Genomic DNA, 19,222 nt, shown 5'->3' with positions numbered 1-19,222 from the left:
CTCCCAGGGGGCGTTGTGGAGTATTGTTGATGCACCATAAGGCCCTTGTAGGTTTAAAGGTTGTACAGTTGTTACGGTTATCATCTTTTTTTTTCACAGGGCTCCAGACTATTGCTTGGTTTTCCTGTCCTGAAGGTTTGCCCTGGATCTGAGTTATTCTTTGACTGTTACTATCAGACGTAGAAGAAGTGGGAAGAGTCGTTTGACCCATAAAAATCAACATCCACTATATAAGTCCTTTTAGTGTTACATTTTTATCAGTAGATGACGCTTGTTTGATTGAGCAGTAAACAAACAAATAAAGGGAAACCTAACAGAAAAAATTAAAAATTAAAAACTCTGGAGTAAAGCTCATAGATAGACCTGAGATCATATCTTTAAGTATATAGACTATTATTTGAGATTTTGCAATTCTATAGAAAACTACTCCTTTTAAAACAAAAGTTCAAAATCTTTTAAAAATTCGTAAGTATAAAAAACTTTTGAATAGTTAATTAAAATGAAAATATTACGTCACGTATACCTTGTAATTTTTTTTACTGACAACTTTAACATGTGCATAAATATTTAAATGCATATTTATATGAAGATATAATATTCTATTCTTATTCTTCATAACTTGTAATGCTTCCATATACACACTGAACAGTGTTGTATATTTTTGATCCAACACTTTAGGTTTTTATGTTCGAGTCCTTTAAAGGAATACCATACATAAATAAAAATTATTCCTTTTATCTTAAATGGAATCAATATAATTTGTCTCCTTTTTTTAACCAAGTAATTACAAATAAAAACCGTTTATTGTCAAAGTGAAACCCGATTTCTACAATTTGATGTGAATTAATTCAAATGTGTTAACGTTAAAATTAGCAACTGCATAAATATTCACTGACATAAATCAAAAGAAGTCCAGTCATTTGGTACTTCTCTGGTAAAAAGGAGATGAGAGCGGTGAATGTGTATAGAGACACTCACTGGTTCATCAGTATTCCTGGCTGCAATAACACCATTGAGACAGAAGTATATTGCGACAATAAGTGCAGTGAATTAATTAAAGTAAAACTCCATGAGAAAAAAAAAATCATTCTTACCATTATTTTATTTCATATATTTACAAAACAAATCAAAAGTGTCAAATAACAGGTATTCTTTTTGACAGTGCCGTGGGCACGTTTGCATCGGCCCTGAGAGTTGAATAGACTTTGCCCCCCCTCCCCACAGCGGCCTGCCCTCAGCTGATGTAAGTCTGATCTGTTTTCAGTGCACGCCTCACTGACTCCTTTCTTTCACAGTACTCCTCTATAAAACAGTTATTGATGGGCTGATGGTCGTGTGATTTCTAGCTCTCTCCATAGTTACAGTGGTACACTTTTGTCCACCCGGGAATTGGAGCCGATGAAAAGTGGTCGGAGTAAACAAACCCCGCAACCACCGCCGAAAAAGTGCTAGCATCAGGCGGCTGACGTCATCTGCACCAATTGCAGACGTGTTTTCTCTCCTCACGTGACACAACGTGATGTTTACTTTACTTCGCTTGCCCGCCACCCTTTCTAGAAAGCTAGGAAAAGGTTCACTCTGAAATATTGCTCGGGTGTTTTCCTTTCCTGGCAGGGACCCCGTACCGAAACAAAACATCACTCTGCACATTTAAAAAAAAAAAAAAAACTAATTGGGAATCACGAGGAAAGCACTTTGGACAGTAATTCTACACCATAATGATCACTGTAACCACAGCAAAGGCATCCGGGAATCATCATCTCAATCACGTCAAATCAATACCTGGGAATGGGCACCAACATGTGGGGACTGGGTTAAATTAGCTGGCTGACTTACAGTAGGAGATGGCAACTTTTGTTACTCACCTGTAGTCTTTTTAGTTATTTTAATAATTAACAGCTAAACACTTATTTTTTTTCCAGTTTTCTTGCATGATATTAATAACTCGTTAAGTTTAATCTTTTACAGTTAATGTAGGTTTAGAGGAAAACCGAAGAGAAAAAAAAAAAGACCACTTATTTGATGTAAACCAGGGTTTTAAAACTCTAATCTGAAGTGCTTACAATAAGTTAAAGTCATTTTGCAAAGGCACTGTTTATACCCGTGAAGTGGCTCGACCGATTTTCTTTTTTTTTTACCATGAGGCTAAACAGTACGTAAAAACAACAAGTGGAGCGGTGGCAGTGGTCTTTTCTGCTTTTAGGAACTCTGTTAAAACTAAGAAGCTGTGGCAACTGATGACAAGCTAATGCACGGATGTTCAAATGCTCTCAGCGGTGCGTTCGGTGGATGTTACAGAGGAGATTCTTCTTGTGTTCTTGTGAGTGTTGGTTCCTGTTGGTTCTTCCTCCTCCTGTCCACAGTCTGGTCACGCTCCCCGTCCCGACCTTTTCGCTCCACACGCCGTCGCCCCTCCCTGTTGCTGACACACACACACACACAGAGTGACCCTCTGGTTCCAGTGCTTCTGATGGAGCCCGCCGCTGCCGCGTCACATAATGGAGCACTGCTCTGCCGCCCCGGCCCCGGCCCCTCCTGGGAGATTGAGGGACTCCATGTCAAAGTTAAATCCAGGAGGCTGGAGGAGAAGAAGGAAGAGGAAGGACGCAACAATTAACGTACAATGTATTAATGATACAGATCTTTAAATATTCAGAGTCCCCTGGAGATTCATAAAGGCTCTTCTTATTTCACTTATTCTGCAACTGTATTAACTCCAATAAATAAGGCTAATGAAGCATGGAGAGAATAGCTCGTAGATTAGCTCCAGAGGCCTTGACATGGTCTCTAGAATACTTTTCTTTTCCTTTAAACTCAGCATTCACATTACATCATTTATTTCTGTCTGACTCAATTTCCCAGAGTAAAGTTCTTCCACACAGCAGATGAGTTTAGTCACAGGATTTCGATGGCTTTGACGCTAGCCAACCTCCATTAAAACAGAGGAGGAGAGGACGTTTTGATGCTACACTGACGCCAAATCCGATGCAATAATTTTAAAAATGCCTGGATCGGCCCCGATACCAATCGGAACAAACCATCTGAACTACCTTGCCTCTCTTGCCCACACACATGTGAAGATGTCTACACTCTTACAAAGATGCTTTGTGCTTTTTTTGCTTGTTAATTTTACGCTCTATAACTGAGAATAAGTTATAGAATAAGAAATAAATCCAGATTAAAAACTAGAAAGCAATTCAGTTTTATCTGTATAGCACCAGTAACAAAAAAGAGCAAGCAATTAGGTGACGATACGGTTGTTGTTATGTTTATAGGTTGTTGTGTTGCTTAATTATGTACAGTAGGTGTGTGCCATGCCCACACATGCCATGCCATGCCATGGGAAGGTCCCGGTCTTGGCTCATGATTGGCTGCAGCACGGAGTCACCTGTGTATATAAGAGGCCAAGATGGCGGCCGGTGCTGGCAGCAGGCCCGCCTCATCTCCCTCCTCTCTTTTGCTCGTTTGTTGCTTATTAGTTCTGTTAGTCTCCTTTGAGTAGTAGGGGTGGACTGCCAGTTCTATTTCACTCTTTTCTCCTGTTTGTTTAGTTAGGGAGGTAAGTGTTCTGTCATTAGTTTGTATTCGTTAGGTTATCTGATTTATTTCTAGGTGGGAGTGTTGTGTTTGTTATTTTGGCCTCAGTCCACCTCGAAGTTACCATCCGCTCACTTCAAATTTGTTTCATTTTTTTTGTAAATAAATTATCTTATTTAATATTGGAACAAATTGCATCTTGGTGGCTACTTGGGACTTGGGGAAGATGCAGCTTAAGCATAGACGGGGAATAACACAACGAAAACTCCCTTTTAACAGGAAGAAACTTTGAGCGGAAGAACGAAGCAAGCTGCATAAATCTGGACATAGTACATGATTCACAGATGTGTACGATGAATGCAGGCTGCGAGTTAACTCGTTTTTATTACAGCTTTGTAAGCCTTCAAATTTTAAAAGACCCAGATGAATAGTTTGAATTCATGTGAACAAACACAGTGACGAAGGACAAAAACATATGTTTATAAGATATTATTACTGCAACTTACCGCATCACCCGCCAGCTCTTTGGGTGGCTGGCCTAGGTCTTGCAGCTGTAATCAAACATAATAACAGAAGTCAGATTTGGGGAAAACTGCACTTCACACAGAGTGAAAAGTTTTTCTGTACGCTGTTGGAGAGACGTGAAAAGTATTTATTAAATCTAACGCTGCCTCGTCTACGTGCACACAAGTCTGACCAATCAATTAAGCTTTATGGAAAATATAAAATATTCTTTCTTCCAAATTCACGTGTGGAGTCCAGTATTTTGTGAATCCCTGATGTATATGGGTTCATCATCAGAGGTCCAGAAAGAGTATTTTACTGATATATAATACTATAAAGAAGCTTAGATGTTTCTGTTTTCAGGCATCTTTAAAAACAATTCATCACATTAATAATCCTTAATGTACAGCCAGGGTTTTAAGGAACAATTCATCAAAATGAAGAACAAAAGCACGGTCTGCTGTAAACAGCCTCTGATGGTTCCGACTTGTAGTGGTTAGACATTAAAAAGCCACAGTATTCATTGTAATGAAGGCAAATATATCCAGATTGTAAAAGCTGTTAATCAGTGTTCTCTGTTGAATATTTAACCACGTGATGTGAAACCAGACAGAAATGCATCACCTTTTGCATCAGGTCCATGATGCTCTCGAACGTGCTCTCTTTATCTGCCGCCCCCTCGTCCTCCTTCTCAAACAGCTTACAGATCTCTCCCATGATTTTGGCCTGCTGCTCATAGCGCTGGTAGTCCTCAGGACTGAGGCTTGGCTTGTTGGACTCCAGCCACTCCGGGTACTGTGACGGACAGAGACATTTACTACAAATACTGAGAGGGACACTGAAGGGCTGGTATAGCAGCTGGCATTAAATCAGAGGCACACCTTGGTAGAGATCTCTTTAAGAGACGGATAAAGCACTTCCTTGGAGAGAAGATTCTGCATGATGGACTGCATGATGGGCAGGATGTTTCCATCCTCGCCACCCCCTTCGCCGCCCTCATCCAGGCCCAGGCCTTCTAGAGCCTTGACGAGGTCATCTCCAGCGAGTCCTGACGTCTGGAAAGAAAACGTCCCACAAATGATTTCTTATTTCCATTTAAGAGTCTCAAAATTGCTCAGTTCTAACTTGACCCACCTGCAGGTTGTCTGCATTTTTGGCCAGTCCACGAAGGGTTTCTTTAAGACAGGAAGTGAATTCTTGTTGGGATTCAGTGTCAGTGCCTGGTCAGAATACAGAGGCAGCATTTAGGGTGCAAGAACAGAACAGAACACTGAAAATACATAAACCATGAATAATAATAAAAGTCCAGGTCTTACCAACTTTGCCTGCAGCTTCTGACAGCTTTTGGAAGTGCTGGAGTAGTTCAGGCTCCTCCTGGGCCAGCTCTGACATGGCCTTCTCCCACTCATCTTTGGCCTGGGCAGCCATGTCGCCTTCAAAGAGAGTCTCAAACATCTTGCAGTCCTCAAGCAGGGGGGGCTACAGGTAGGAATGTAAAGTCATTTACAGAGACGTCAAGAAAGACCGAGCCAAGTGTCGTTCTTTTCAGTATTTAACAGCTGCACTTGCATTGCTTTTTTTGACAAACCGAGTCAAAGTAATTCACAAGAAGCACGTAGACCACAAGGACAATTCAGTTAGGAGAAAACTGTTGGAGACGAGTGGAAAAATAAAATAAACACAGACCTTCTCTGCACCGCTACTAGCTGAGGATGAGGCAGCTACAGGTTCAGGAGCTGGAGGAGCTGATGTCTTGTCAAAGTCATCCAACGCACCTGAAAGAAAAAAAGACGCCATAAGAATCAAAGCTTTTGCAGCGTATGTTAACTGACTTTACTGTGTCTAAAGTCAAACTATAATGTATTATTTTTACTGGTAATACTGCACAACAAGGGCCTGGTTTATTTGGGGCCCCTTCGGAGCAGTCCAATGAATACTTTCTTCTCTAAGTAATACTGAAACTGCTACATGTTAAAGCTGCAACTTATTTTTTTTATGAAAGACACATTTACAGATTGTTATCCACGTCAAGAAATTGATCATTTAATCTATAAAGTGTCAGAAAATGGTGAAAACAAGGTGAGTTTCATCAAATAAATGGTTAAAAATACAAAATTCTAACTTTAGAGGATGGTACCAGAGATATTTTCCGTTTTTTTGTGAACCTGCTAATAAATTAATCGACAATGGATGTGTCATAAAATGCAAACACCATTTCCAGTTTTTTTTTTTTTTTGCTTTGACTTCAGTTACCTTGGAGACCGTGGTGTGTGTGATGCCGGTTAACGTGTACAGTATTACACCAATATTTAGTTTACATTCACCAATATAAAAATCAGTGTACCGCCATTGCCATAAACAGGTTATAACGCAACGTATAAGAGGCGCACAAAGAAGCTCGGCGTCTAAAACGGTTCAAGCAGAAACTAAACACTGTAATCTTTTACGGCTGCAGAATAAATTAAAGGTCTGTTGGATTAGACTAGTTTTATCTAGATGTTACTAATAAACTGGAAACTGGGAGTAAATGTGTAGTTTAACTGAATAGACACACAAACACATACGAGAAATGACAACTGACAGCCCAGCCTCCATATTCATTATCAGGTTTTCGTTATTTCTGATCCAGTCTGTCCTTTATGATAAAAAAAAGGGAAAAATCTGGGGTAAATAATCTGGATTAAGACCTCTATATACTCCTCATCTAAAGGTTTTTCTCCCCTAAAAACTGTTTCATGGTTATAACCCCAAACAATTTTAAAGTTTAGAACATTTAAAAGTTCTAAATAATATAACTGATTGCTGTGACAGTTGTTTCTCTTCGGGAAGCGGCCACGTCGTCATTCACACTCACTTGCCAGTTCATTAGGTGCACTAGTAAAAACAAACGCATCCTATCATGACAGTCCTGCTCTTAATCTTATCACCATGAAGGTTATAATGTTCAGTTTATGTTGAAACAGCGTCAGAAAGGCGGTGATTCTGACTGGAAGACCATTTTTGGAGGTTTGTGGTTCTGTTAAACTGCATTAAACACAAAGGTGTTTCTTTTTATTTTGCCCAGTCCACAGACTTAAATGGGGTTGTCAAAATAATAGGAACACGTGTCAGTACAATACAGTGAAAACTCTGTGTTATTATAAACTAATACTGAATACCACAACCGTCATGAAGATAAGATTTAGTGACTGTTATATGAGAAAGGATTCATTATCACCAGTGTACCTAATGAAGTGGCAAGTGAGTGCATTTGTTTTGATTAGGAAACAGAGGCGCACGATAACAAACGAATAATAAGTCCTAATTTATCTTTCAGCGGCAGGAAATGTGTTTCATCTGGTCGGTAAACGCTGTAAAAATAACATTAAGTGTTTTTTTGCAAAGACTGAAGGTTATTTTTCTCTGTGACCCTGTTGTAGGTGACTACAGGAGCATAAACAAGGGGGCTAGACCTGGATTAGCTAACATTAGCGACACAAAGCACTTTATAACTAATGTCTCGTCTCTGTTTGCTTTGACATAACCCGCGGCTACAACTGTCTCCCTTAACTAACATTAATTTTGTTGATATTTAGCAGCTAAGCGATGCGACGTTAAGCTAACACCCCGGCGCGGTGGGAGAGAGAGACAATCTGGAGGAGTCCAGCGACTCACCGAGGCCGTTTAAACACCAAAACTAATCGCTGTCAAAACGACAGCGAGGACACTTACTGTCCAATAACTCGTCCAGTTCGGCATCGTGTCCAGTGGACGACTCTCCTGTCCCCGACGCCATGACGCTACCGTCTCCAAACAGCTACTGAGCAGAGCAGAGCAGCGCAGGTCTCCGAAAAATGACGTTTCAAATAAACGTCGCGGGAATTATTACGTCACACAGCCGCGACGTTGAGTTGTTGATTTGAAGTCTGGCGCCATCTGGTGCTGGAAGTGAAAACCACAGAACCTGAAACTGAAGATTTGATTTAAAAGTGACTGTTTGATTCGTCCTTATTGGTTCTGCTTCTTTTTTATTTTTTTTCTAACTGACTGAACATTTAATTTAACATATTTTAACTTTTATTTATGCTCAGTTTTAGATAAAGTACGGTTGTTTAAATGTTAATTGTCATATCTCCTTATCTTGGGCCCTTTCCAAACTCTTAATTATACAAGGAAGCTCGTATAATTAAAATAAGATCACTTAACCTGAACAGCCCTCCTTGACTTAAACTAGTTATAAGTTTGCGATTGACTTTTCCTGCAGCTGTTGTGATATAAACATCTGTCCTTTTCCAGTGGTGAGATCATCAAATATGATGTCATTGAGTGTCACTTTTTTTTTCTCCACCTGTTGCAAACTGCAACTGAGATGCAAATGAATACTTTTTTTTACGGCATTGCATTTATCAAACCCCTCTACCAAGATTGTTTTCATACCAAACACAGATGACACTGCAGTTATGGGGTGGGTCAGGGATGGACAGGAGCAGGAGGACAAGGATCTGGTAAACAACTTTGTCTCATGGCGCGAAGCGAACCACCTTTGGATCAATACAGTTAAAACCAAGGAGATGGTAGTGGATTTGTATATATTTTACACAGTATTACCACCACGAACATCTACACCTCCAGATGCAGGAAAAGGGCCACCTGCATCATGAAAGACCCCACCCACCCCATGCACACACACACTGTTTGTCCCTCTCCCCCCGCCCCAGTCATGAGGCTGCGGAGCATTGAGAGCAGGGCCACCAGACTGAGGAACAGCTTCTTCCCGGAGGCTGTGAGACTGTTGAACGCTGGAGGACCCCTGTAGCCCCTGACAACCATCCACAGACACATCTTGCACAGATTGCGGTTGTTTTGCACAGATTTTGAATATTGTACAACTTTAAACTTCCCATTTGCACACTACCTCAATAGTACAGGACTGCTGTATATTGTTGTGTCATCCCATTTAATTCACTTATTATAGTGTATATATACTGTCTAGATTACCCATATTGCTATTTTATACTCAGTTAGCTAATTTTTTTGGCTTGCACCGGGACCAGAGTAACTAAATTCGTTCCACCTCATGTACCAACATGTGTTTAATTAACAATAGAACTCCTTAAATCCTTGAATATATATACTTATATGATTATATAACTTAAATATCTTTCTTCTTTAGTTGCAACCTGCGACTGTCTTTCAGTGGATGTCCGGGGGCACCAGAGAACAGCAGCAGCAGCTGCAGCCAAGTATCAGAAAGGTAAGAAACCTCTCGGTTGACGCAGTAGGAGTCTGGGGGATTTTACGCGTAGGTTATTTTGTGTTTGGAACAGTGCGTTTGTGCAACACTTGTTGCGTCATGCTTGCCTGCACGAAGAATGTGACATTATATTAATTAAAGTCACGATGTTTTTATTTCTTTGCATGTCTATTTTTGACAGAATTGTTGTGGAAACATAAAAATAAAAGAGTAACTGTAAAGGAGAGATTTTATTTAAAGATGAACAACTTCCATACACTTAACATCTGCATATGTTTTAAAATAGGAATCAAAAGTTAGAGTTTTGCTGCATATCTATCCAATCACTATTCGACATCAATACAAAATGTATTTTATTTTTATTTATTTAACCTTTATTTAACCAGGAAAAGTCCCATTGAGTTACAGTAACTCTTCTCACAGGGAGTCCTGGCCAAGACTGGCGGCAAAAGTTGTAGTTGTAGTTGTAGTTGTAGTTGTAAGTTGTAGTGTAATATTAAAAGGGACTTTGACTTGAAAATTGAGCACTGGTACTTTTTAGAATGAAGAAAATAAAGTTTTGAATACCTCTTTCACTAAAACACATGACATAAGCTGTTGTTTTCTCCTCCTCAGTGATAAATGTTGCTGATAAACAGACAAAGCCGCCAGTGTTCCTCTCTAACTCTATGACGTGATATCGCGCCTATGTGTTTCAGTGGTTGAACTGTGAGCGAGTTAAAGTAATCTGCTAAGAATGAGCATGTGATGACACTTCATTTTTTCTTTCTTTTCTCAGTCTTTCTCTCCGGGGACAGTTCCCCCTCGTCCGAACAGGAAGCGCGTCTATGAGATGCTCTCGGTAAATACATCTGGTTTCCAGGGCGACCGCTGCTGTTGCTAGGCGACGTATACAAACATCATCCGTGCGCTATGAATCAGAGACAAGCATTGATAAATATTTAGCCTTATCTGGATACGGCTGATGGGGAAGCAAAAATAATGACGACTTCATTTGCAATGAGTCATGCAGAGGGTTTTCCCCCCATAATCTAAACACTTGAAATAAAATAACTCATCGATTGCTATCTTTACTTGCACATATTTTCGTCATTTTTTATTTTATTTTTTAATAATTTACAAGACATTTTCAAGATTTGTGACTTTGGGTGAATAAAATAAACTCTATGCGAACGTTTCTTAATCTAAATAAAGGAAATAACTGAAATAAAATAAAGTGGCGCTTCAACTTTGGTGAAAATAAACTTTTTGTTGTCTTTGCTTGCAAAGATTTTCAATAGTGAGTCATAGTTTTCAATAATTTACAAGACATTTCAAGATTGGTCACTTTGGATGAATAAAATAAACTCTTAAAAAAAAATCTTAAAATAAACGTTTCTTAATCTAAAACAAGGGAAACTGTTCAAATAAAATAAAAATAGCACCCAAACGCTGGCGAAAATGGACAAATCTTCATGTTTACTTGCACAGATTTCAATAACGAGCCATATATATGTATTTATTTTAGTAATTTACAATATATTTTAAGATTTGTCGAATAAAATCAAATCTATATGAAATACACAATAATGCGCATTCCTCAAAGCGATTATTATGATACACATTCATTGTCAAGAATTAAAAAATAAATAAAAATAAAAGGTCAAACTTAGTCCGCACGTGATCCTAACCAGGAAGTGTTTTAACAGACTTAAGCACTTTATTATTATTATTATTGCACGCACAATGTGTTGCATATGTAAAAACTCATTTGTTTATGTGTGTATTTAATTACTTATATATTATTTATTTATCACATCTTTTAAGAGGGTAAAGTTCGCGGTGTCCCGGGCTACATGGACGAGGAGGAGGAGGAGGAGGAGGAGGAGGAGTTGAGACAGACGTGAATAACGGTGCAGATATTTGACGCCTAATTTGGTTTTCTGGGCGGGGAGCAGCCATGGTGCTGAGGAGTTGCAATCTGCGACTCTTTTTCAGTGGATGTCCTGGTGCACCAGAGAACAGCAGCAGAAGCAGCAGCAGCCAAGTATCAGAAAGGTAAGAAACCTCTCGGTTGACGCAGTAGGAGTCTGGGGGATTTTACGCGTTCTGCGTTTGGAACAGTGCGTTTGTGCAACACTTGTTGCATCATGCTTGCCTGCACGAAGAATGTGACATTATATTAATTAAAGTCGCGATGTTTTTATTTCTTTGCATGTCTGTTTTTGACAGAATTGCTGTGGAAACATAAAAATAAAAGAGAGTAACTGTAAAGGAGGGATTTTATTTAAAGATGAACAACTTCCATACACTTAACATCTGCATATGTTTTAAAATAGGAATCAAAAGTTAGAGTTTTGCTGCATTTTTTAAACTAAAACTGGTTATTTATCTTTTTTTTTAATTTTTTTAAGTGTTTTTGTGTTTAGCAGTCTGTAGTATGGCATGTGGTGGGAGCAGGGTGTGGCAGGCGTCACACCCACCTTCCCTATCAATGAATGAACGGCTGCATTGGCCTCGTGGCTCTGTCCCACCAACATGCACTTTTATGCTCTGATATGCGTGACCGAGTAGCTTCTTCACTTGAATCGAGAGCTGTGTCCACATTTCCCCTCTCAGCTCTTGGTGGAGTAGGTGTGGCGGGTCGCTCTGACTCAGAGGACGCTCTCTTTTAGACTGTCCTGTCCGGAAAAAAAGTGGAACATATGTCATTTCGTTGGTTGAGACACTGTGAAAAGGGCACATTTTTTCCCCCCTCATTTGAAAGAGCATTGCTCGGCCCTTAATTTATTGACATGAGGCTCGAGGACACACACACACACACACACACACTGGGATTGTCTGCCAACAGAGATCGCCTTGTACTTCGACCCATGGATTCCCTATAAGTGGATTACGGGTGAAATTGAGTAAGTGATGTTGTGTCATGACAACAGCAGCACACATGACTTCTGTCTGCCCAAAGGCAAACACTTGTTTCCTGAACATCTCAGTCTTAATCATATATGTGTGCGTGTGTGTAATGGAGCATGATGCTGTAACATCCTATATGCCGTCCTGAGTCCTGTTTTTCCATACTGTGCTGTGAAAAGACCCTTTATTTTTCCACACTCCTCAATTGAGCCTGTAGGCGGGAAAGCCATGGCGCCATAGATTTTTCCATTACGACCCTCCCCATACGTTTGTTTTGAGTGGTATACACGGGGCATAATTGGTAGCCTGAGTTTAAACCCGGGGTGGGACTGCATCGAACGGGGAGGAGACCAAGACGGACAAGTGATGGAAGAGAGAGGGAGTAGCCTCCGAATGAAATTATGAGGAGGAGAGGAGAGGAGAGGGATTGGCAAAAATGTTACCAGTTGTTCAGCAGCAGTCGGGCTGCTGAACATCTGGAACACATCAGCAAGCTGGAAAATCTTAAAAGGAATAAGGGGGGGGGGGAGAGAATGGGGAAGTGGTGAAAGAGAGGGGCCCGGTGGTGACTCACTCCTTTGCTATTCCACTCCATCACTCTGTTTAAACTGCGTGTCCTTCTGTGGCCACGGCGCAGGGATTCCCCGGTGTTCCTCCCTCTTTCTCTTTTCTTTTTTTTTTTTTTTTTCCTGTCTTCTTGTGAGTCACCCTGCAGGAGATTCAGGGGTCCCCTCTTTTCTTTTCTTTTTTTCCATTTCTGTCTCTTTTTCCTCACCTCTTCGCCAGCAGCTCAGCCTTTTCGCCTCCGCCGGCTATGACCGTTTCGTGCTGGTTTAATGGGACCAATGTAAACAGGCCCTTTCTCCTTGTTTATAACCGTCTCTAAACTGGAAACAAGGAGCGCAGCGGCCACGGAGCCAAGAGGGCAATGGGTGTCAGGAGGGATGGGAGAGCGGCCAATGCTTTTTTTTGTGACCTTAGCAGAGATCTTTTCAAAGCTGAAGCAAGCGGCACAAAATAAAACTGTACTTGTGTTCAGGAAATACACGAGGAAGAGTCTTGAGATAAAAAATCTGTGCTCTGCAGCGATTATCTGTTTTCTATCATTTAAACTGATGTAACAGGATAATAATTTCCTTCCACATTAACCCTTAAGGCATCCTGGGGACATTTCGTGCCACTCTGTTGTTTATTTTTTAAGCCATTTTGGCTGTGTTGAATGAATATAGCTCAAATTTTCCAGAAGATATTCATTTTAATTTTTTTTTAGAATTGTCATCTCAGTACTTTAATTAAGCCTAAAATGGCTATGCTATCAAAAACCATCCATAATAGTTCCTAGCGCCAAAACGTGCCCCATTGAAACCCATTAAAACCACTTTTTTTGATCCCACGTTTATCCTAACATAAATTAATGCATTCCTTTATGTTAAGATTTCATTTTGGACCACTGGCTTTCATTTTGTAATTTTTATATTTGTCTACCAGGTAGTGCCACTTTTACCCATTCAAAGCATGCAGCAAAGTTTCACACTTTTTACTGTTTTCTGCGAAGGAAGTGTGTGTGCTTTTGATGTTGGATAATGGTGTGTGCATGTAAAAAAAAAAAAAGTGTGTGTGTGCGCGTGTGTGTGTCCAACTTCAAAAGTATTTTCTCTTTGAAGGTCACTCTCTGCGCTATAAACTAATTCAATAATAAAAATAATGATTAGTGAGAACCAAAACAAAACTTTATAGGCTCTCATTCAGGTTGTTTGTGCAGGTGCATTGCAGCAGTGGTTATAAATAGGAGCAGAAGTGCGGGAATAGTCATTTTGGAGATGGCAAGAAAGTACAGTACACAGGACGCTCTGGACATAATTATGCAGTCTGACTGCAAGGATGGGTCCTCATCCTCCGAGTCCGACTCAGACTCAGACTCTGAGGCCGACACGGAGGAGGCTTCAGAGGTAGAGACAGATCAGCTGGAGTCCAGCTCATCTTCAGCTGAAGATTCATCTGAAGGAGAAGGGGAAGTGGATCAAGCAGAGGGATGGACCTCAAAAAATGGCAAGCTAGTAAATGGTAAATGGCCTTTACCATGCTTTTATATAGCGCTTTTCAACCAATTGGCACTCAAAGCGCTTTACAGTCATGGACGCATCTACCCATTCGTTCACACAAGCACACACACATTCACACACCAGTGCCACGCACTGGGAGCAACTGGGGGTTCAGTGTCTTGCTCAAGGACACTTCGGCATGTGGCACATTCCGGGGATCGAACCGCTAACCCTCTGGTTCGTGGACAACCCGCTCTACTTACTGAGCCACAGCCGCCCCTAGTGTGGTCTCCCACTAATAACGAGACGCTGCGCTACATCCCAGCAGCCAGAGGTCTGATCCCGGGACCTACCCAGTATGCTGCGGCACGCATCAGGGACCCGGTGTCCAGCTTTTCGCTCCTGATGACCCATGACATCCTGCAGCATATCCTGGCCTTGACCAACCTGCACGGGAGACGTGCAATCACAGGCTGGCAAGACCTGGACACGGAGAACCTGCAGGCGTACCTGGGGCTGCTCATTTTGGCCGGTGTTTACCGGTCAAAGGATGAATCAACCCGTTTTGTCACGTTTTGTCACTAGGAACTAATAAGGCTGGGTTTTTAAAAATCTGACACTGCAAAAAAAAAAACAATGCATGAAAATCAGTATTGCTGCCAATCATTGACCCATCTCAGGGCCTAAAAATAATAGTTAGCCATTAGTTATTGAAATGTATTTTATGGAAATTATTTTAGTTTTTTTGTTTTTCTGGATAAAAACCAGCAGAGTTATGTAAACATACTGGCATTTAAAGGGTTAAAAAACAAAAAACTACGATTAATATTTGATATGTATATTTCAGGCTGAAGTAGTTCTAAAAGACTGATGTGTTTAAAGTAGAAAAAAATATGAATATATACTATTTTTATAGCAGTTTTTGGGAAGGAGCCACGTTTTGTCACTAGGAACTCATAAGGCTGGGTTTTTAAAAATCTGACACTGCAAAAAAAAAAAACAATGCATGAAAATCAATGTTGCTGCCAATCATTGACCCATCTCAGGGCCTAAAAATAATAGTTAGCCATTAGTCATTGAAATGTATTTTATTGAAATTATTTTTGTTTTTTAATTTTTTTGGATAAAAAAGAGCAGAGTTATGTAAACATACTGGCATTTAAAGGGTTAAAAAACAAAAAAATATGATTAATATTTGATATGTATATTTCAGGCTGAAGTAGTTCTAAAAGACTGACGTGTTTAAAGTAGAAAAAAATATGAATATATACTATTTTTATAGCAGTTTTTGGGAAGGAGCCACGTTTTGGCGCAAGGACCTTTTAAGGAGTAAAATAGTTAAGCCCCCTTGAGGGTTAAAAGTTGAATTCACAGACAGTAATTAATCACACTCGAGTGTCTCAACCACTTTGTTGCTCCGCCCTTCGTTGGTCTGGGATGACCGCTAGCTGACTTTATTGCTGTGTAGTTGACGTTGCTGAGCCAGCGTTGCCTTTTGAACTGGTTAAAGTTGTTGTTTGTGGTCAAAGTGGATGATTTTATACTAATTTAGAGGTTTTTACGTCATTGAAAGCATCTTCAAGCGCTTGTGTATTAGCTCCAGCTTCAAGCAAGGTTGGCTGTCGCTTCATTGGAAGTAATCTGGGGAAATGTTACCCTAATTTGACCAGAAGGTGAAGGGAAGGTGCATAAAAAAATAATTCCACCCTCGTGGTTATCGTTCAGACTGGCTGAAAGCATGGCTCCAAACGATGGGAAGCGCGTAATCTGGCTCTGAAGTTTGTGACTTTGCCTTTATCCAGCCGTGCCTCGCCCTCGCTGAAAAGACACAGACAAAACAGTCAGCTCTGTCAGACAGACCCATTTCTGGATTTAAGCTTTCACGTCGCAGCGTACATTGGGTCCCCGGGGAGAGTGGGAGCGGAAAAAAATGAGGAGGGCCGTGTTTAGAGCGTGATGACAGGCGCGTTATGGGGTCGGTGGAGGTTGTGGCGCCACACCCATCGCTGAGGACATGACCATGGAGGAATGTCAGAGCGAAACAGTTTGCACTCAGAGCAGGAATGCTGTTAACACAGAAAAAAAAGAAAAAGTCTGGTGTCTGATACGAGACAGAAACTACCAGGAGGGAAAAAAAATAAAATAAAGACCACGTTCACTACGACATTTGAGCAGACGTAAATGTTCTGTGACGAGCGTCACCACAGTGGAGTCATTATTTGGAGTTTCAAATTGTGTTTTCATGATTTGAGTTGTTTTTTCCGCCATTCATAAGAGTACAGTAACTGCATTGTGTGTCTCAGAAAATGGTATGTTGCAGGACAGAGGCCGTGTGGACAGAGTTGCAAGCTGTAGCCCTCACAAGGTTGCAGCTCGTACTTCATCTAGGAGTCACAACAACTCCATTAAAGCTCAAAATACTAATTACTTATTATTTTCGTTGTGTTTTCTTCACAGTTTTCTCTGCCTAAGTGGCTGATAAAGATCCGACAGAACCTCTTCGGCTCGTCTCATTGTCTCTTCCATCTTCCATCATGGCTATAGTCCTCCAATCCAGCCCCCTGCTATGGACACGGCTGGCAGCCATGGCCTGCGCCTGTGTGGCCTTCTCTGTGGCCGTGCACGGCGCCAGGCTCATGCACGGCACCGGAGACTGGTGCATCTTCTGCTGGGCCTTCAGCTTCGCCGGCACACTGCTCGTCCTCCTGGTGGAGCTGTTTGGCCTCCAGACCAGAGCCCCCGTTTCCTGGAAGAACTTTCCCATCACCTTCGCCTGCTACGCCGCCCTCCTCTGCTTGTCGGCCTCCATCATCTTCCCTCTGTACTACCTCAAGGGATCCGTGGGCCCCAGCGAAACACGCGACTACCGCATCGTGGCCACCGTCTTCTCCTGCCTGGCCACCGTCGCCTACATGACCGAGGTGAGCATCAGCAAGGCGCGTCCGGGCGAGGTGGCCGGCTACATGGCAACAGCCCCCGGCCTGCTGAAAGTCTGCGAGACCTTTGTGGCCTGCATCATCTTCGTCTTCGTCACTGACCCCGTTCTGTACGACCGCCACGATGCGCTCAAGTACTGCATGTCCGTCTACTGCATCTGCTTCATCCTGTCAGCTGCCGTCATCCTGCTCTGCGTGGGCGAGTGCACCGGCTGCCTCCCCTTCCCGTTTGCACGTTTCCTGTCGGCCTACGCCCTGCTCGCTGTGGTCCTGTATCTGTCAGCGACCATCATCTGGCCCATCTTCAACTTTGACCCCAAGCACGGCGGAACGAAAAATAGGCCATCCAACTGCGGCAACGCAGTGGGGCTGTGTACGTGGGATAAGTTGGTGGCGGTGGCTGTTCTCACTGCCGTTAACTTCGTCCTCTACCTGGCCGACCTGATCTACTCCACCCGCCTGGTGTTTGTCAGCGCTTGATTTCAAGAGAAGAAGGACATTAGGTCGGCAGTATGCTCCAAATAAAATAAAATTTGGGTACTTTATTAAAGGCTGTAGAACTGCTGTCAAATATACTGCTGCAAGCGAATGCTAGCGTACTCTCTGCCACGCCGTCGTCTGCGTAACGGCGTCCACACCAGCTGGAGGAGCTCGCGGGCCGCAACTGTAGAGTTACACCACAGCTCGTACCAATCTGGCGTTACTCAATTTGTTTTTTGAAATTTGCTCAGAAAGTTAAAAATATTTTTGTGAAAACGAACCCCTAAGATAACGACGATCGACCGGGAATGTGTTAGATAAGAGGTCGCGAATGAGGCCTTTAAAAATAAGAGAGAAATTCACGTGCTTGGCTGATCATAAATCTTGTGCCTGTTGTGGCTCCAAAACTTGAAAATTTGCCAAATTGAATTTTGTGTGAAGTATACTGCATGGCTGAGGACCTTAGAAAGAGAAAGAAGAAGACGGTGGAGGCGTTAAAGGTAAATGGCTTTCTGTTCATGTCTTGTGCATCCAGCGACCTGAATACACTCTTATCTTGAATGTGACTGGTGGAACATGCTGATATTACCCAAGACATTTCAATTTATCAGTTTCAGCGTCAGATAAGCCGAAGCTGAAGACGAAACAGGAAAACTCAAGGTCAATGGTGGCTTATTATTTTGTTTTTGTCAATTATTTTTGCATAATGTTCTTATGAAGGTATTTTTTTTATTATTATTATTATTTGGTTTAAAAAACAGTTGATAAGTATTTCCTTGTTTAACTGCCAGTAGACAAAAAAATATACCAACACTTTAAGCTACAAGATTAAAGAAAATATCCGAATGCCGTTTTTGATTTCATAAAAGCAACTGGCAGGTTTGAGCGGCCCGAGAGGCTCGTATCATTCATCGGTCTTTTTATGATGTTCCAAACGTGGCTTTTAAGACTTGAAGTAGTTTACGTAATGTTAAGATGAGAGCGCTACGCTAGCTTTTGCTCCTGTTACGATATATGTGCATCCGCGAGCGACTATCAACAGCTAGAATATATATATGTGGAAAGAACATATACGAGATTGTGGCAAAATTTTTTTTACAAAAGACAAATATGGTTAGAGTGCACTTACTATTTGCATTTTTATTTGTGTGTTTAGATTTGTGGTGTCTCCAAATATCAAAAAATCTAAATTCTCACTACTAAATTTGTGTAATCGATTGTCGATCGGGTTTATTGGTTATGTACTGCTGTAAAAAAAAAAATACGCGGTCAAAACGACGCTTCCCTCCATTTAGATGTCTTTAGTGTACTGTTCTTTAACTTTTTGTTTTTTATATTCCACTGTTTCAAGTGTGCAAACCACATCAGTGTTATAGGAAAATGTAACCCAGTGTTCTAATTAAACCACACGGTAAATGTATGTATGTGTGTGTGTGTTATTTTATGCTTCGCAGATCAGATGAACGATGAGTCCTCATGACTCTCGTGATCCAGACTTTTCATCTAGCGCCACCGTGTGTTTGACATTTTAATTTTTTTTAAGGAAAATCTCTTCACGGTTATTAGTTGGATTGACGTGGTAACTTGCACAAGTGTTT

General features: G+C 41.3%; 2 protein-coding genes across 2 annotated transcripts; one reads left to right on the top strand and one right to left on the bottom strand.

Moving 5' to 3' along the window:
• Positions 1 to 1,040: 1,040 nt before the first annotated feature.
• On the bottom strand, positions 1,041 to 7,891 carry pex19 (peroxisomal biogenesis factor 19). The gene is made up of 8 exons (XM_084545916.1): positions 7,753 to 7,891; positions 5,728 to 5,816; positions 5,358 to 5,520; positions 5,176 to 5,261; positions 4,923 to 5,096; positions 4,666 to 4,836; positions 4,044 to 4,088; positions 1,041 to 2,578 (listed from the first exon to the last, which is right to left on the bottom strand). The coding sequence occupies exons 1-8, from the start codon at positions 7,814 to 7,816 to the stop codon at positions 2,492 to 2,494; spliced, it is 879 nt and encodes a 292-aa protein (XP_084402042.1). The 5' UTR covers positions 7,817 to 7,891; the 3' UTR covers positions 1,041 to 2,491.
• Positions 7,892 to 11,259: 3,368 nt separating this feature from the next.
• myadmb (myeloid associated differentiation marker b) lies at positions 11,260 to 19,143 on the top strand. Its single transcript, XM_084545727.1, has 2 exons — positions 11,260 to 11,311; positions 16,666 to 19,143. Exon 2 carries the CDS (start codon positions 16,743 to 16,745, stop codon positions 17,622 to 17,624), a length of 882 nt encoding a protein of 293 aa, XP_084401853.1. The 5' UTR covers positions 11,260 to 11,311; positions 16,666 to 16,742; the 3' UTR covers positions 17,625 to 19,143.
• The last annotated feature ends 79 nt before the right edge of the window (positions 19,144 to 19,222 follow it).

This window comes from Chelon labrosus, assembly GCF_963514085.1.
Source record: "Chelon labrosus genome assembly, chromosome: 6".
Taxonomy (NCBI): domain Eukaryota; kingdom Metazoa; phylum Chordata; class Actinopteri; order Mugiliformes; family Mugilidae; genus Chelon; species Chelon labrosus.
Note: the sequence above shows the minus strand (reverse complement) of the source record. Positions and strands in the feature narration are given on the sequence as shown.